General features: G+C 37.5%; 1 protein-coding gene across 1 annotated transcript in view; it reads left to right on the top strand.

Moving 5' to 3' along the window:
* The window catches only part of JAK2 (Janus kinase 2), a 122,253-nt gene that overhangs the window by 20,238 nt on the left and 87,089 nt on the right, over positions 1–14,926 (top strand). The window contains exon 2 of the mRNA XM_056106906.1: positions 12,628–12,751. Coding sequence (XP_055962881.1) covers positions 12,628–12,751 — 124 coding nt within the window. The remainder of the gene's footprint in view (positions 1–12,627; positions 12,752–14,926) is intronic.

Below are 14,926 nucleotides of genomic sequence, written 5' to 3'. Positions count from 1 at the left end.
TTATTTGCATATAAGAATGCCATGGACTTTTGGGTATTGATTTTAAAGCCTGCAACTTTACTATACAAGTCTGTTGTTTCTAGGAGTTTCTTGGTAGAGGTTTTAGGGTTCTCTAAGTATAGTATCATATCATCTGCAAATAGTGAGAGCTTGATTTCTTCCTTTCCTACCTGAATGCCCTTAATATCTTTTTCTTGCCTAACCACTATTGCAAGTACTTACAGTACTATATTGAACAGCAGTGGAAAGAGTGGGCATCCTTGTCTCATCCCTGATCTTAGAGGGAAGGCTCTTAGTTTTTCCCCATTGAGGATGATGCTTACTATAGGCTTGTGGTATATGGCTCTAACTATATTGAGAAAAGTCCCTTCTATACCCAATTTGGCAAGGGGTTTCATCATAAGCAGGTGGTGGATCTTGTCAAATGCTTTCTCTGCATCTGTTATTGATATGATCACATGGTTCTTTTCTTTTGTTGATATGATGGATTATGTTGATTGATTTCTGAATTGTAAACCATCCTTGCATCCCCAGGATGAACCCACTTTGTTATGGTGTATGATCTTTTTGATGAGTTGTTGAATTCTATTTGCTAGTATATTGTTGAGAATCTTTTCATCCTTGTTCATCAGAGATATCAGCCTGTGGTTTTCTTTCCTTGTTGTATCTTTGTTTCCTTTTGGTATTTTAGAGATATGATATTCATAGAAACTTTTGGGAGAGTTTCTGTTTCTTCAATTTCCTGAAAAACTTGAGAAGGACTGGCAATAGGTCCTCTTTATATGTGTGGAAAAATTTGCTAGTGAATCCATCTGGACCTGGGCTTTTGTTTTTGGGCAGACTTTTGATTACAGTTTCAATTTCCTTGATATTAAAAGGACTATTCAGGTATTCTAGATCTTCTTGATTCAGCCTTAGGAGATTATAGGAATCCAGGAATTTATCCATTTCTTCTAGGTTCTCTGTCTTATATTTCTTCCTTAAGAGCCATTATTCCCTTGTTGAGTTTTAGTCCTCTTGTTCTGTCTAGGGGTGTTAAGGTGGTGTTGAAGTCTCCAGCTACTATTGTGTTGCTTGCAATGTCCTTCATAAAGTCTTTTAGCAGTTGTAGGTATTTGGCTGATCCCTCATTGGGTGCATATACGTTTAGGAGTGTGATTTCTTCCTGCTGCACATATTCCTTGATTAATAAAAATTGGCCTTCACTGTCCCTTCTAATCTTTTTCAACTTGACGTGTATGTTGTCCGATACTAGTAAGGCCACTCCTGCTTTTTTGGTTTGTTTGCTTGCAGGGTTGTTTTCCATCCTTTGACTTTGATTCTGTGTTTGTTCTGATTGTTCAGATGTGTTTCTTGTAGGCAGCAGAATGTTGGGTTCTGTCTCTGAATCCATTTTGCCACTCTGTGTCTCTTAATTGGTGAATTTAGACCATTGACATTGAGAGAGATTATTGTTATAGGGTTTTGTGTCATCTTTCTGTAAGGGTGGGTTTGTTGTACTTGTAGGGGTTTGTCTTGTCTTACAGTAGCCCCTTTAGGCCTTCTTTTAGGTTTGGTTTTGAGTCTATGAGGTTCCTGAGGTTTTGTTTATCCACAAAATAGTGTACCGTTCCTTTGAGTTTGATTGAGTTTAGCCAGAAAAATGTATTCTTGGTGAAGCATTCATTTCAGTGAATTTTTTCACTATATCCCACCATTACCTTCGGGCTTGGAGGGTTTCCTCTGATAGCTCTGCTGTGAATCTAAGAGGTGCTCCTTTGTATGTGATTTCCTTCTTTGACCTTGCTGCTTGCAGTATTGTGTCTCTTTCCATGGCATTCATCATTCTAACTATGATATGTCTTGGGGTGTTTTTGTTAGGGTCTCTTTTAGCTGGCACCCTTCAGGCTCCTTGAATCTCGGTGCCTGCATTGTCCAGATCTGGGAACTTTCCAGCAATGATTTCTTTAACCTTGGCACGGCGTTGGGGCTGAACAGGAAGGGGCTCACGGATGGTGGGCGGGCCAAGGTCCCAGAGGACGCCTCTCTTCTTCTTCTTTTTTTTTTTTTTAGCTCATTAAATAACCATATTTCCTTTTTATGTCCTTATTTGAGAATTTTTTTGGTTTTTGGGGTTTTTTTTTGGCTTTTTGGGTCACACCCAGTGATGCTCAGGGGTTACTCCTGGCTCTGCATTCAAGAATTACTCCTGGCAGTGCTTCAGTGACTATATGGATGCCGGAGATTGAACCCAGGTCGGCCATGTGTAAGGCAAATGCCCTACCCGCTGTTCTGTCACTCTGACCCCCTTATCTGAGAGTTTTTATAGCTGGTTAGTACTGTCTGAATCTAAGCATGAAAAGGTTCTGAGATGCTTTCTTTCCTTTGCTTCTCTTACAGACTTCGGGTGAGTCTGTCTAATTCATTTCTTGCACTCCTCTGCTACTGGGTAGCTCTTTAGGTGGACCTGCTGGATGGTGCTCTCTTTGTTTACTGTCGAAGCTATCTAGCCCAGTTTATTATTCTCATTTTAGGTTTTTACACTGGACTCAGGGTATGTTGATTTTCATATGAAATTAACAGGAAGGGTGAAATTTTTAAAAATAGGTGCCAGGTTTTGCTTACTTCGTTGGTGGGGCCAGATGGCTCTACTTGCCTGGCTCCATAGCGAGACTGGCTGTATCCATAGCTGTTGATATGCAGTAGTTTGCATTATCCTGGAGCAATAGCACAGCGGTAGGGTGTTCGCCTTACAAGCGGCCAACATGGCTGACCCGAGTTCGATTCCTCCGCCCCTCTCGGAGAGCCCGACAAGCTACCGAGAGTATTCGATATGCCAGACACAGTAACAACAAAGTCTCCAATGGAGACGTTACTGGGCCCGCTCGAGCAAATCGACGATCAACGGGAGGGCCTTTACCTTTACCTTTACCTTATGATATATTTTGCAGTGACAGGAATTAGGCTGAGTTTGTGTTTTTTAACGATGTGAATCATGTTATGATGACCAGGATTGCGCTCACTCCTAGCTGTCATGTTTGCACATTTACTTGTGATGCTCGTGGAAGATTTCACATCACATCAGGTTGTGGTGGTTGCACAGTCAACCTAAGTTCTTGTCAGTGGGTGGCACTCCTTTAGGATGGTATTCATGCACATTCTGGTTGTCATGGCCCGTGGGTCTTGTACAAGTAGTACTTGTATCCCTCTGCTGTGGTCTATAGCACATCTGATTTTGGTGCAGTTAGAAATTGCTTATGGTGTTGGGGAGCACAAAGAGCCAAACTTCCAGAATTAAATATTAGAGCTTCTAGGGTCATACATCTGGCACTACTAGGCATCAAAGTTAGTGAACTTAAACTTGCAGGGCATATTTTAGAAGCCTCTGAGTTACTCTTTGGGCTCAGTCATAATTACTTTGCTGTTTAAAGATGACTTGCAGGGTGAAACATTACTTTTAGTATTGATTACTGTTTTTTACATGAAGATTTCATTTTTCTAATTAAAATACATTTATAATTTTTTAAATAAAGTAAGTAAGTAAAAGTAAGTAAAGGCCCTCCCATTGATCATCGATTTGCTCGAGCGGGCCCAGTAACGTCTCCATTGGAGACTTTGTTGTTACTGTGTCTGGCATATCGAATACTCTCGGTAGCTTGCCGGGCTCTCCGAGAGGGGCGGAGGAATCGAACTCGGGTCGGCCATGTTGGCTGCGTGCAAGGCAGACGCCCTACCCGCTAATTTTGTTTGTTTTTGGTCCACACCTGTTGGTATTCAGGGCTTACTCCTGCTTTTATGCTGAGGAATCATTCATGGAGGTGCTCCAGAACTGAACCAGGATTATCAAGCTCCATATATGCTGCCTTAGCTCTTAACTTCTTGGTTTGTCCCTCTTTAGTCCTTGTCTCCACATATAACCCTGAAAACTGTTTGTTCTCTACTATACTCCAGCCTTTCTTTTTCTGTATTTTCATCCTGGTCTCAGAGCAATAAACACTTGTGAGTTTGTTCTATAGCTTTTGCCATAAGCATGTATTCATATATGTATTCATAACACAAATCCCCTTACTACCTGTACACACAGTCATTAGGATTTGAGGTCATTATATTTTGTAAAATTGAATCATATTTTGCACTGTTGTATGTTCTTAACTTTTCTCATAAGGCATACATTTTGAAAAGCTTTTAAAGGGTACCACTTTTGTATTAACTCATTTTATATTTGATTTCCTTAGTTGATGGCATCGTTATACTAATACAAGTCTCTCTGCTCTTGAATTTATTTTTTGATTCTGTTACCACTTACTATGTTTAAGAATACTTTGGAGAGATGATTACTGATTCCAGGGGTTATTAAAGTATTTTTTTAAACTTAAGATATTTAGTATCTGCTTAATACTTCACTAAATGTTTTTCTTGGAACCTTTACAAAGTCCACATAATACTTGATTTGTGTGTAGATATTATTATTCCCACATTTTAGATATGTAAACTAAAATTTAAAATAGATAAGCAATAAAATTATCTCTATGATTAGATGCAATATTTCTGTGTTAAAAACACCAACCAGATCATAAAATCATGAAAGAATATCATTTTGTTGACATGTGGTTATGGATACTCTTTTGTTTATTCTTCTAGTCATTATTCCATGTGGGTCTTGGAATAAATATAGGAAAGTAATTTGTTGATAGAAATGTAATTTAATTTGTTTAATTATAAATAATTATAGGAAAATAAGTAGCTTTGCTTTGTAACTGGCTCATCTCTGCACACTTCTGTTTCAATGGATGCTGATTTTCTCTTGTTTTCTTTTGTACCATAGTACTGCTGCTTGATCATGAACTGAATAATTTGATTTTGACCCAGTGCTCCAATAATTTTTATAGAAAAAATATTTTTTTACTTTTAAAATTAAAAAAAAAAATCTTTGGTCCTAATGACCCACACCCTCTCCTTAGGTTAAGATTACATTCTAGATGTAATTTTATTAACTTAGAGAAAGTTGGGTTGTTCTGGTCAGATGGGATAGGAGGAGAAAAAAACCCACTCAGCTGCCTTAATGTGAGCTTCTTATCTTTTTCTTGGCTGCTGACTTCTTACTGTGCTTATGCACGTAATTTTTTCCATGAGACCTCTCCTGTGCCTGGACTTTTGGAGCCATAGGGTCTTTGGAGGAAACCAGATCTGTACAGACAGGCAGGTTTCAACACTCCTATTAAATGTTCCATCCAAGCCCTCATGGTCTGCGTGGTTATGCAGATGCCAGAGGGCCTACTCATTTTAGTTCTCCTAAGAGCAAGTTGCTGACCTTCATGTCAAAGCTAGACTTTGGGGTTAGAGTAGATCAGTGAGCACTAGTTGTTCAGCAGCTCGAACCAGGTACCTAGCTTATCTGTCCAGTTCTTCTTTAGCATATTAATGCAGATTCTATCAATAGCCTGTACTTTTGGGTAGAAGATATTAATTGAGAAAAGACTGTTGATAAAGATGCAAGAAAATCTTTCTCCTGCAGGAGTTTCCTGTAGCACATGTTTCCTATATCGAGAATGCTTTGGTGCCCTTAACTAGTAACCTCTAGGATGGGATGGTAAGGTCCATTTTATTGGAAGAGATTTTGATGCCATTGGTGTCATTCACTTCCTTATACATATCTAAATAGATGTAGGGAGATGAATGAATTCCAAATGAATTCCAAATTTCCAAATTCCAAATCCATGTTGCAATTCATTACCGTGACTGGCACTAGGAAAGATCCTTTCTATATTCTCTTGGATATTGACTGCTACTCTGCTCTCTGATACCCCGGATTCAATGTGGTTGTGCTCCTACCACCCCAAAACTATACTGAGATTTTCTTTCTTACTGTGTACCTTTTTTGAGACCCTCCTTTTATGTTTCTTTTTTGTTGTTGTCATTCATCAATTCTCAAGATTAATTTATGGAAATAAATTATCCAAAGAAAAGATGGTAAATTTTGAGTTTATGTATAATTTCTGTGAAGAGGGCACTAGAAACATAAAAGGTCGAAGGGGGAAGATTTACCTCCCTAATCAAGATGTATCTTGATTTCTTTTTTTTTTTCTTTTTGGGTCACACTCAGTGATACACAGGGGTTAATCCTGGCTCTGCACTGAGGAATTACTCCTGGCGGTGCTTAGGGGACCAAATGGGTTGCTGGGAATTAAACCTGGGTTGGCCGCATGCAAGGCAAACGCCCTACCTGCAGTGCTATTGCTCCAGCCCCTGTATCTTGATTTCTTGGTTAAGAAAAATTCATGGTCTGTTCTCAGAGGAAGTTAGATACTAATATATGTTAAGTCAGTTTGCTAAGAGAAGACTACGTACTAATTAGTAAATCTCCTAAGCCAACCTTTAGAATTGTTAAGCATCTTTATACCTGTAGGTGAACTATAGGAAAATAAGTTGATTGCCTTAGAAAATAATTTACTGATTATTTTTTAAAAATGGGTCCTAAGATTTCTGTCAAAATGAGCCTTCTTTTAAAATTGAAAGAATATATTGACTCAAAATTTCCTTAATTATGACATTTCTTCTTTCTTTCTTTTTTTGGGGGGAGGGGGGTCCGACACCTAGCAGTGCGAGGGATTTACTCCTGTTGGTGCTCAGGGAACTGTGTGTGGTGCCAGGAATTGACTCTGGGCTGACCGCATGAGAGGAAGTGCTCTACTACTGTACTATTGCTGGCCCTGACATTTCTTTTTAAAAAGATAATAATTTCTTCTGAAATCATATCACTGTTGTTATAAGATTAGGAGATTATGATTGATGATTTTTCTTCCTTTTTTACTATCCATTTCATTAAGGTAACATGGTGTATGGTAATGTAAGTCACTTTAGTTGTACACTGTTACCATGACACATCCTCAATCAAAATACAAATATACTTCACCATTGTCCTCGGATCCCTTTTCATCTGCCCCCTGCTTAATTATCTTGGGTGTGTTGTCAGAGTCTTTTTTATTGCACAAATATTTAGTCCTTGTTTCTTTATATACCATATATAAATGATGTCTTTTAGCATTTGTCTTTTTCTTCTTTTCTCTTGACAGTCTGATTATTTCCATGTTGTGGCAAAACATAATAATTTATTTTGTCTTGTCCCTGAAAAGTATTCCATTACACAATTTATCAACTTTCTGTTGGGCATTTGGGTTGCTTCAGTTATTATAAACAATCTTTAGTGCATATACATATACCTTTCAACTTAGTGTTTTTGTGTTCTGGGATTAGTACTAGAGTGGAATCGCTGGATCATGTGGAAAGAAAAGACTCCATACTGTTTTTCATTGAGTCTAAAACAATTTACATCCCCACCAACAGTGTAAGAAGGCTCATTTTCCTCCATATCTCCACCAGCACTTATTTTCACCTTTTATTATCTAGGCCACATTTGATTTGTATTTTCCTGATAATCAGTGATGATTAAATTTTTTCCATATATATGTTGGCCATTTGTATGTCTTCTTTGAGTATATATTTGTTTATTCGCCTGTTTGTTGATGGAATGGTTTGTTTAGTTTATGTTAGTGTCTTGGCAGGGGTGGGGTGCTGCCTGTCCCCACTCCAAGAATGTCCCAGAATTTTAAGCTTAGAGAGTGGTGTACCTGGGACTTTCATCAGTTTGACGTCTCTTCCAAGTTTAGTTGTGAATCTGTGAAGCTGGGCTGTTTAAGTGGTGTAAGTATCTAAGGAAATTTATTTCAATAAATCTATTTTATTTCACTAAAAGAAAAATTCTATTTTGAACCTGGCCATTGGTGAGAGTAGTTTCAAGTCTAGTACTATTGTGTTGCTGTCTGTTTTTCTCCTTTGGTCTATTGGTAGTTGCTTTAAGACCTTTGCTTCACTTTTAGTTGGTGTATGCATGCTGGTGGTAAGAGTGAAGGCCTCTGACATAAATGTTATATAATTACATAATGCCCAGCCCTGTCTATTATTACTCTTTTTAGTTTTAATTTTATTTGGCTCATATAAATATGACTATTACTGCCTCTTTTGAGCTATTATTTGCATGTATGTTTTCCAACCTTTTACTTTGAGACTATGTATATTTCTAATATTTTGGTGAATGTTCTTTAGGTAGCAGAAGGTGGGTCTTATGTAGATAGAAGAAATGGAGTTGTGTTTGCTGATCTTTTCAGCCACCTGTGACTTTTGATTGGGGTTTTTGGCTGTTTTGGTATATGATTTTTTTTAGTTTATTTCTTCAGTTTTCACTTACTTTCTTTTGCACTTTGGTATTGATCTTTTGTGTAATGATCCACTTTCATTTTTCATTTTTTGTTTGTTTCTTTGAAGTATTTTGAGATTATCATGTAGTATGCAACTAAACTTATAAGCCATTTCATAGAGTTTGGAGGTACTCAGGAGGCCTGAGTGCCATATCAGTAGTTCTTAACCAATGAGGCTATTGGTTCAGTGTGTGATGCTCCTTGGGCCTTTAGGCACAGGGATAATGAGGCCACCCCCAGGATACCAAGGGCACCCTAACAGTGCTCAGGTGCCTCCAGGGCTGCACCTACCAGTGCTTTGGGAACAATGTGATGACTGTTTAACTGCTGTACTATCCTTTTCTTCTTTCCCATTTTAGATTTAATCACATAGTACTTGATGTTCATTCTGGGTGACCCCATAATTATTTTTCTTTTTTTACACATTTTGTCTTTTATGTATTTTTAATTTTCTTAATGGGCTTTCTTTGCTTTTTATACAAGACCATTTCGTTTTCCTAAAGAAATTGTTTAGAGGCAGTGACTATTTAACTTGTTTGAATATGTTTTTATTATTCCTTAACATTTGAGCGATAAATTAGCTGGATAGGAAATTCTTATTTAGAGGAGTTTTTCATTCTACTCTTTGAGTAAAACATACTATTCCTTTCTGACCTGTAGAATTGCAGGTGATGAATTTGATGTTTGTGTTATGAGGGTCTCTTTATTTGTAATTATTTTTTTCTTTTTTCCAAATGAGTCTGTCTCTTTGGGTCTTAGTATTTTAATCACAAAGAGTCTTGGTGTTCTGTCTTTGTTTATTTTGCTTGGAACTCTTTGGGCTTCCTAAATAGGGGTGTATGTCTCCCACTTCAGATTGGAGAAATTCTTGACTGTTTTTTCCACCAATTCTTTTTTTTTTCCCTTTATTTTATTTTATTTTTTTTTACAGTTGTAGATTTACAATTTTTTGTGCTTTGGTTTCAATTATACAATGATCAGATACCCATCCCTCCACCAGTGCCCATTTTCCACCACCATGGATAATATCCCTCCCACCCCCATCCCCCCATCCCCCCTGTCTCTGTGGCAGGGCAATCCCCTGTGTTCTCTCTCTCCTTTTGGGTGTTGTGGTCTGCAAAAGAGGCATTGAGTGGCAAACATGTTCAGTCCATAGTCTACTTTTGACATGCATCTCCCCTCCTGGGAGGATCCTCCAAACATCCTTTATTTGGTGCTCCCTTCTCTATCTGAACTACCCTTTCCTCTAGGCTACCCGGCTGGCCTCTAAGTTATGGAGTAATCCTCCTGGTGCTGATCTCAGCTATTCTTGGGTATTAATCTCATACTTTGTTACTTTATATCCCCCAGATGAATGCAATCTTTCTTTGTCTATCCCTCTCTTTCTGACTCATTTCGCTTAGCATGATACTTTCCATATTGTACCACTTGTATGTAAATTTCATGACTTCATCTTTTCTAACAGCTACATAGTACTCCATTGTACTATAGTACTCCATAGATGTACCAAAGTTTCTTTAACCAGTCATCTGTTCGTTTCCACCAATTCTTTTTCTTTCCTTTGGTACTACTATGATACAAATATTTTTTGGATTCATTTCTCTAAATCTCTTATGGTTTCTTCATTTAAAACATTTTCTGCTTTCTCCGGCCTTTTTGATGATTTCATCTACCTTATATTAGACATCGCTGATTTTCTTTCTTTGATGACTTCCATACTGCCACTGAGCCCTGCTATTACATTTTTTCTTTTAATTCAGATACTGTACTGCTTAGTTCCATCGTATCTGTGTGAAATTTTGTCTTTCATTTACACTGCTTGAGGTTATTGATTCTCTGTGCATTGAAAATCATTGCCTTGGGGATCAATTAGATTATTCCTTGGGATTGTCCAATGGGATTTTTAAAATGTTATGGTGTGCTTTGAGTCCACCATAGGTATTTATCATAGTTTTTTGAGCCACACCCAGTGGTGCCCAGCATTTCTCACTGCAGTCAGGGATTACTCCTGGCAGTGCTCAGAAAACCATATGTGGTGTCAGGGATTGAATCCATGTTGGCTGCGCTCAAGACAAGTGCCCTACACTCTGCACTATTGCTTTGGCACTATATTCTGGGCTTTTTAGATCTATTCATTATTTAGGTACTTTACCCCTCCCCCCACCCCAACCCCATTTCTTCATTACACCTGATGTTGTGTGAAGGCTAGATGGGTTAGTCTTAGTTTGAATTGATTTGGATGACAGTCAGAGTTTACTTTCAGAAATTTGACATGGTTATTTTGGTTTGAGTTTGTGTGGAGCTGAATGACTTCTGCTAAATTTTGGTATAAGTGCCATGTAGCAGCTACAGCACCAAGGGTTAATATGCCTGATTTCTGACCCAGGGGTCACATTGCTGATGTCTGGCAGTGAATACGGTGTCAAAGTTTAGCTTACCCGAGCAGTGACTGGGGATTGCAGTCATGTGTACCCAAAACAGTTATTCAGGAAGTTGACCTTCCTAGTTACTGGGGGAGTTTTCATTTGCCAGAATCTGACTCCAAATGTAGTGCCAAAGTTCAGCAAATCTGGGAGTAATCTATGATGGGATTTTGAGAATGTTTGTCAATGTCTGGCATTAATTTAGAGTGAGTCTGTGCGGTGTCCTTATAAACAAATTCACTTGTCCCATTATACTCTAGTGCTCTATTTGGGCAGCTCTTTATGATAACTAGGGGTGCATTGTCATAGTTACCTTGTGATATGTCTTTGCCAAGTTGGAACAGGTCTGTTGAGCTGCCTGTGGTAATAGTTCCCTGGCATCAGTAGGCACTTTTTTGCCAATTTCCAAGGGCCTGGGCACTGGGTTGTGGTGTAAAGGGAACTCAGCTTGTGATTGCTCAGAAATAGCTATGTGTGTCCGATTCATTTAACCTTGTGGAACTTGAATTCAGGTCTCAAATTCCCCGTGGCTCCTGTCATTTATATTGACAGTATCTGATTTGCAGTGAGGTGTTCCAGATTTCTAGACCCTAGCTTATTACACAGGTCTTTGTGTGTATATACAGTGTGTGTGTGTGTGTGTGTGTGTGTGTGTGTGTGTGTGTGGCGGGGGTTGATGGGGAGGCAGTCTTAAGATTGAGAGTAGATGGTCTCTCCAGAGTTGAAGGTCTGCACTACATTAAAGGACACCTTGGTAGCTAGAAATTTTTGAGGGGCCGTGGCTTAGTTGTTAACTGACAGTTGTGGACTAGAAGTGACTGCGTCTGTTGACTAGTGTAAACAAATATCACTCAGCTTCAGGTTTGCTCTACTGTTGACTTTGCATGGAAAGTGCTCACCAAAAATGGCATCTACCAGCAAGATTGCCAGCAGCAGCAGAGATAGTGCATGTTTCTTCCTGACTTGGACCGGAGTGTCTGTTTCACTGGTGCTTGCTCAGAGTCAGAATTTGGGGAGTTAGGGATCTAAGTCTTTAGAACTTAGAACCTAGAGGTCTGTGGCCAAAGTTTGTTTCCCATGAAGATCATCTTAGGTTTTGTTTCCTATCTGCTGCCCTTTCGTGGTAGTCCTTTCCTGGGTATTCCTTTCCTGGGAAGGATATCTGAGGTCCCCAGTGTCTTTAACAGTGAGACCTTGGGTATGATTCTAAAGTTAATTCCAATTTTATTCTAGATTTTATATTGATGATAGAGTGCTACACAGTTTCCCCTGAGTTGGCCATCTCATTCCCCTGCTTTCTAAATTATCCTTGAAAAAAGTCACATGTCCTTATATTCTAGTTGGACATTAAATTTTTCACTGTAATTTTGCATAACATAGGATGCAGTTACTTGTATATCAAGTAAATCTTTACATGAAAAGTTATAGCTTTATTGTTGTTCTAAAATTATCCATGAGGTTGTAGATTATGGTACAGAGATTAAGGTGATTGCCTTGCAGTCAGAGAACCCTATGATTTGACCCCAAGCTCCACAGGGTTCCCCAAGCACTTCTGGGAGTAACCCCCAGGCAAGAGCTGGAGTAGCTACCTAGCACCTATATGTGGCCAAACATCTCCCAACTTTAGCCACCAATTATCCAATAATGTCCAGGTAGCTTTGTTATTTGGTTGTTATCCATTAAAATACACTGAAATTTGTATCAACCTTTCTGCAAAGAACCACTTAGAAAATGGATAAAATATTTTAAAAAATCTGCTAGTATAAAAGTCCCAGTCATATTTTATAATCTAAGGGTGAAGTAACTTTTATGAAGTATTCAATTTTAAATTGTGTAAATTAAATTTTTTTAAGGCTGATGCATTTTGTGCTGATTTTACCAGTAGTTACTTAAGCCCCATTACAAATTATTCATGTTACGTAAATGTACTTTTAACTCTGTAAGTCATTTTTTCCCTGCTTCTTTCTTAGGAATCACACCTGTATATCATAGTATGTTTGCTTTAATGAGTGAAACAGAAAGGATCTGGTATCCACCCAATCATGTCTTCCATATAGATGAATCAACGGTGCACAATGTACTCTACAGGATAAGGTAACTAACTCACTTAATGGCAAAACAGAAAAGTGGAGAAATGATTAGCTTTATGACATACACAAATTATTATTTTTAAAAAATAGTTGGTTGAATTAACATAAAATCTTCTTTAAGAGTTTGTTTTTCCACTAATGGAAGAATGGAAGTGTGGTGTTTTTTTTTTTTTTCTTTTTTTAAAATTTTTTTTACATGTTTAACTAAAAGATTTTGAAGATGAAGCTATTCTGGTGCTATACTCTTTTATCTCCTATGACTGCAGTGAAAGAACTTTCAGACAATGAGAATGGCCTTTATTAGCAAAGAGTCTGCAAAATGCTTGATTACTCAGAAAATTCAGTGTTTTTTTCAAGGAAATGTGCTTTTTTTGGTTTTTTTTTGTTTGTTTGTTTTTGGGTCACACCCAGCGATGCACAGGGCTTACTTCTGGCAGTGCTCAGGGGACCATATGGGATGCTGGGAATCAAACCCGGGTTGGACACGTGCAAGGCAAACACCCGACCCGCTTTGCTATCGCCCCAGCCCCAGAAATGTGGTTTTAGATCTTTATTTTTTGTATACACAGTTTTTTAAGTTGAAGTGGAAAAAGATAATATTTTGTCAGTGTTATTTATAGCCTCAACTTATAAATTAGTTAATAATTTCTGGTAATAATACTAATTTAGGGAAATTCAAAAGAATGAAAGGAAAGAAATGTTTGATCTATAGTTCTTATAATATCAATCCATTTGATGCAGAGGCAGTGTTACACATTTGAAAATCAAAAGCACTGGGAGGGAGAGCGAGTACAAAGGTTAAAGTGTTTGCCTTGCATATGGCCAACCTTGTGTCAATCCTTGGCACCACATGTATACTCCTGGAATCATGCAGTGCAGAGGTTTGAACTCTGACCTCTTGCATGCAGAGAATGCACTATCACTATTTGAATCACGTTCTTGGCCCTCTAAAACTGTGTTGTTTCTAGAATATTTCTTTAGGATTTACAAAATCTGTCTTTTCTTTATAACAACCTGAATATTTTCTCTATAACTTTCTGAAATTACTATCTTTTCTAATAATGAGGATTATTTTTCAATGTCAGTAGGCTAGTACCTGCAAACTTCTTGTATTAAAGACCAAAACGTAAATATTTTAGATTTTTTCAGGCCATGCTGTGTCTGTTATAACCATTCAGTTGCTATTTTAGTATGAAAACAGTCATAGAAAATAAATGAATGGCCATTATTGTATTTAGTAAAAATTTATAAAAATTGGCAGTGGATCATATTGGGATAGTAAACCATAGTTTGCGCATCACTTCTTAATGCTTAAAGCATTATTTCTTTTATCAAATATATTATTTCCTCCTACTTTTATAGTGAGACACCCAGTGGTACAGTGGTAGGGTATTCTGGCATCTCCTGGCATTCCCTCCCAATATGGTTCTTAGGGCCACAGCTGGTAGTGCTCTGTGTGTGTGTGGTGGGGAGGCGATTCATGATATCTGGTACAAGGGATTGAAATAAAGGCCTTGCACATGCTAAGCATGGGCTTTTTCAGTTGTTATATCCTAGCCTTTAATTTCATCTATTCTTAAACTATGGGAATATATCCCTAGTTCCCAATAATTAAAATTTCCAAGAAAAATTTAATTAGAAACTTTGCTCATAATTGGGCATTTTAAATGTAAATGGAGACAAAAGTAATTAAAAAATTTAAATACTGTCTGCTTATTGATTATAGGTAATACTTTATTATATATGTAGGAGTTGCCTCAAAAGAACAATTATAAAGTTATATTAAAGATCTTATGTATAAAGATGTAATTTGGTTGACAATCATAGCACCAAGGGAATGGAAGAGAGCTTTTATATACTATTAAAATAAAGTTGACATTAAATAAAACTAGATTATTTAAGACAAAATGCTAAAAATTATTGTAACGTCTTTGAAGTGTTTTAAAAAACATAACTGAAAACTGTAAAGGAACAAGTTACTTAAAACATACTGAAAAATGCCTATTTAATATAAAAGAAAACAATAATAGAGGAATAGATGAGGAAAAAAAAGCCTGGGTATGTAGAAAACAAAGATCAAAATGATAGACACAAATACTGCCTTAGCATTAATTGCCTTAAATGTAAATTAATTAATTTAAAATCAAAAGGCAGAGATTGAAAGGACTTTTTTTTTAAA

Source organism: Sorex fumeus, unplaced genomic scaffold (assembly GCF_029834395.1).
Source record: "Sorex fumeus unplaced genomic scaffold, SorFum_2.1 ptg000149l, whole genome shotgun sequence".
NCBI classification, from domain to species: Eukaryota; Metazoa; Chordata; class Mammalia; order Eulipotyphla; family Soricidae; genus Sorex; species Sorex fumeus.
The sequence above is the reverse complement of the archived record's forward strand: the minus strand, read 5'-3'. Positions and strand labels throughout refer to the sequence as shown.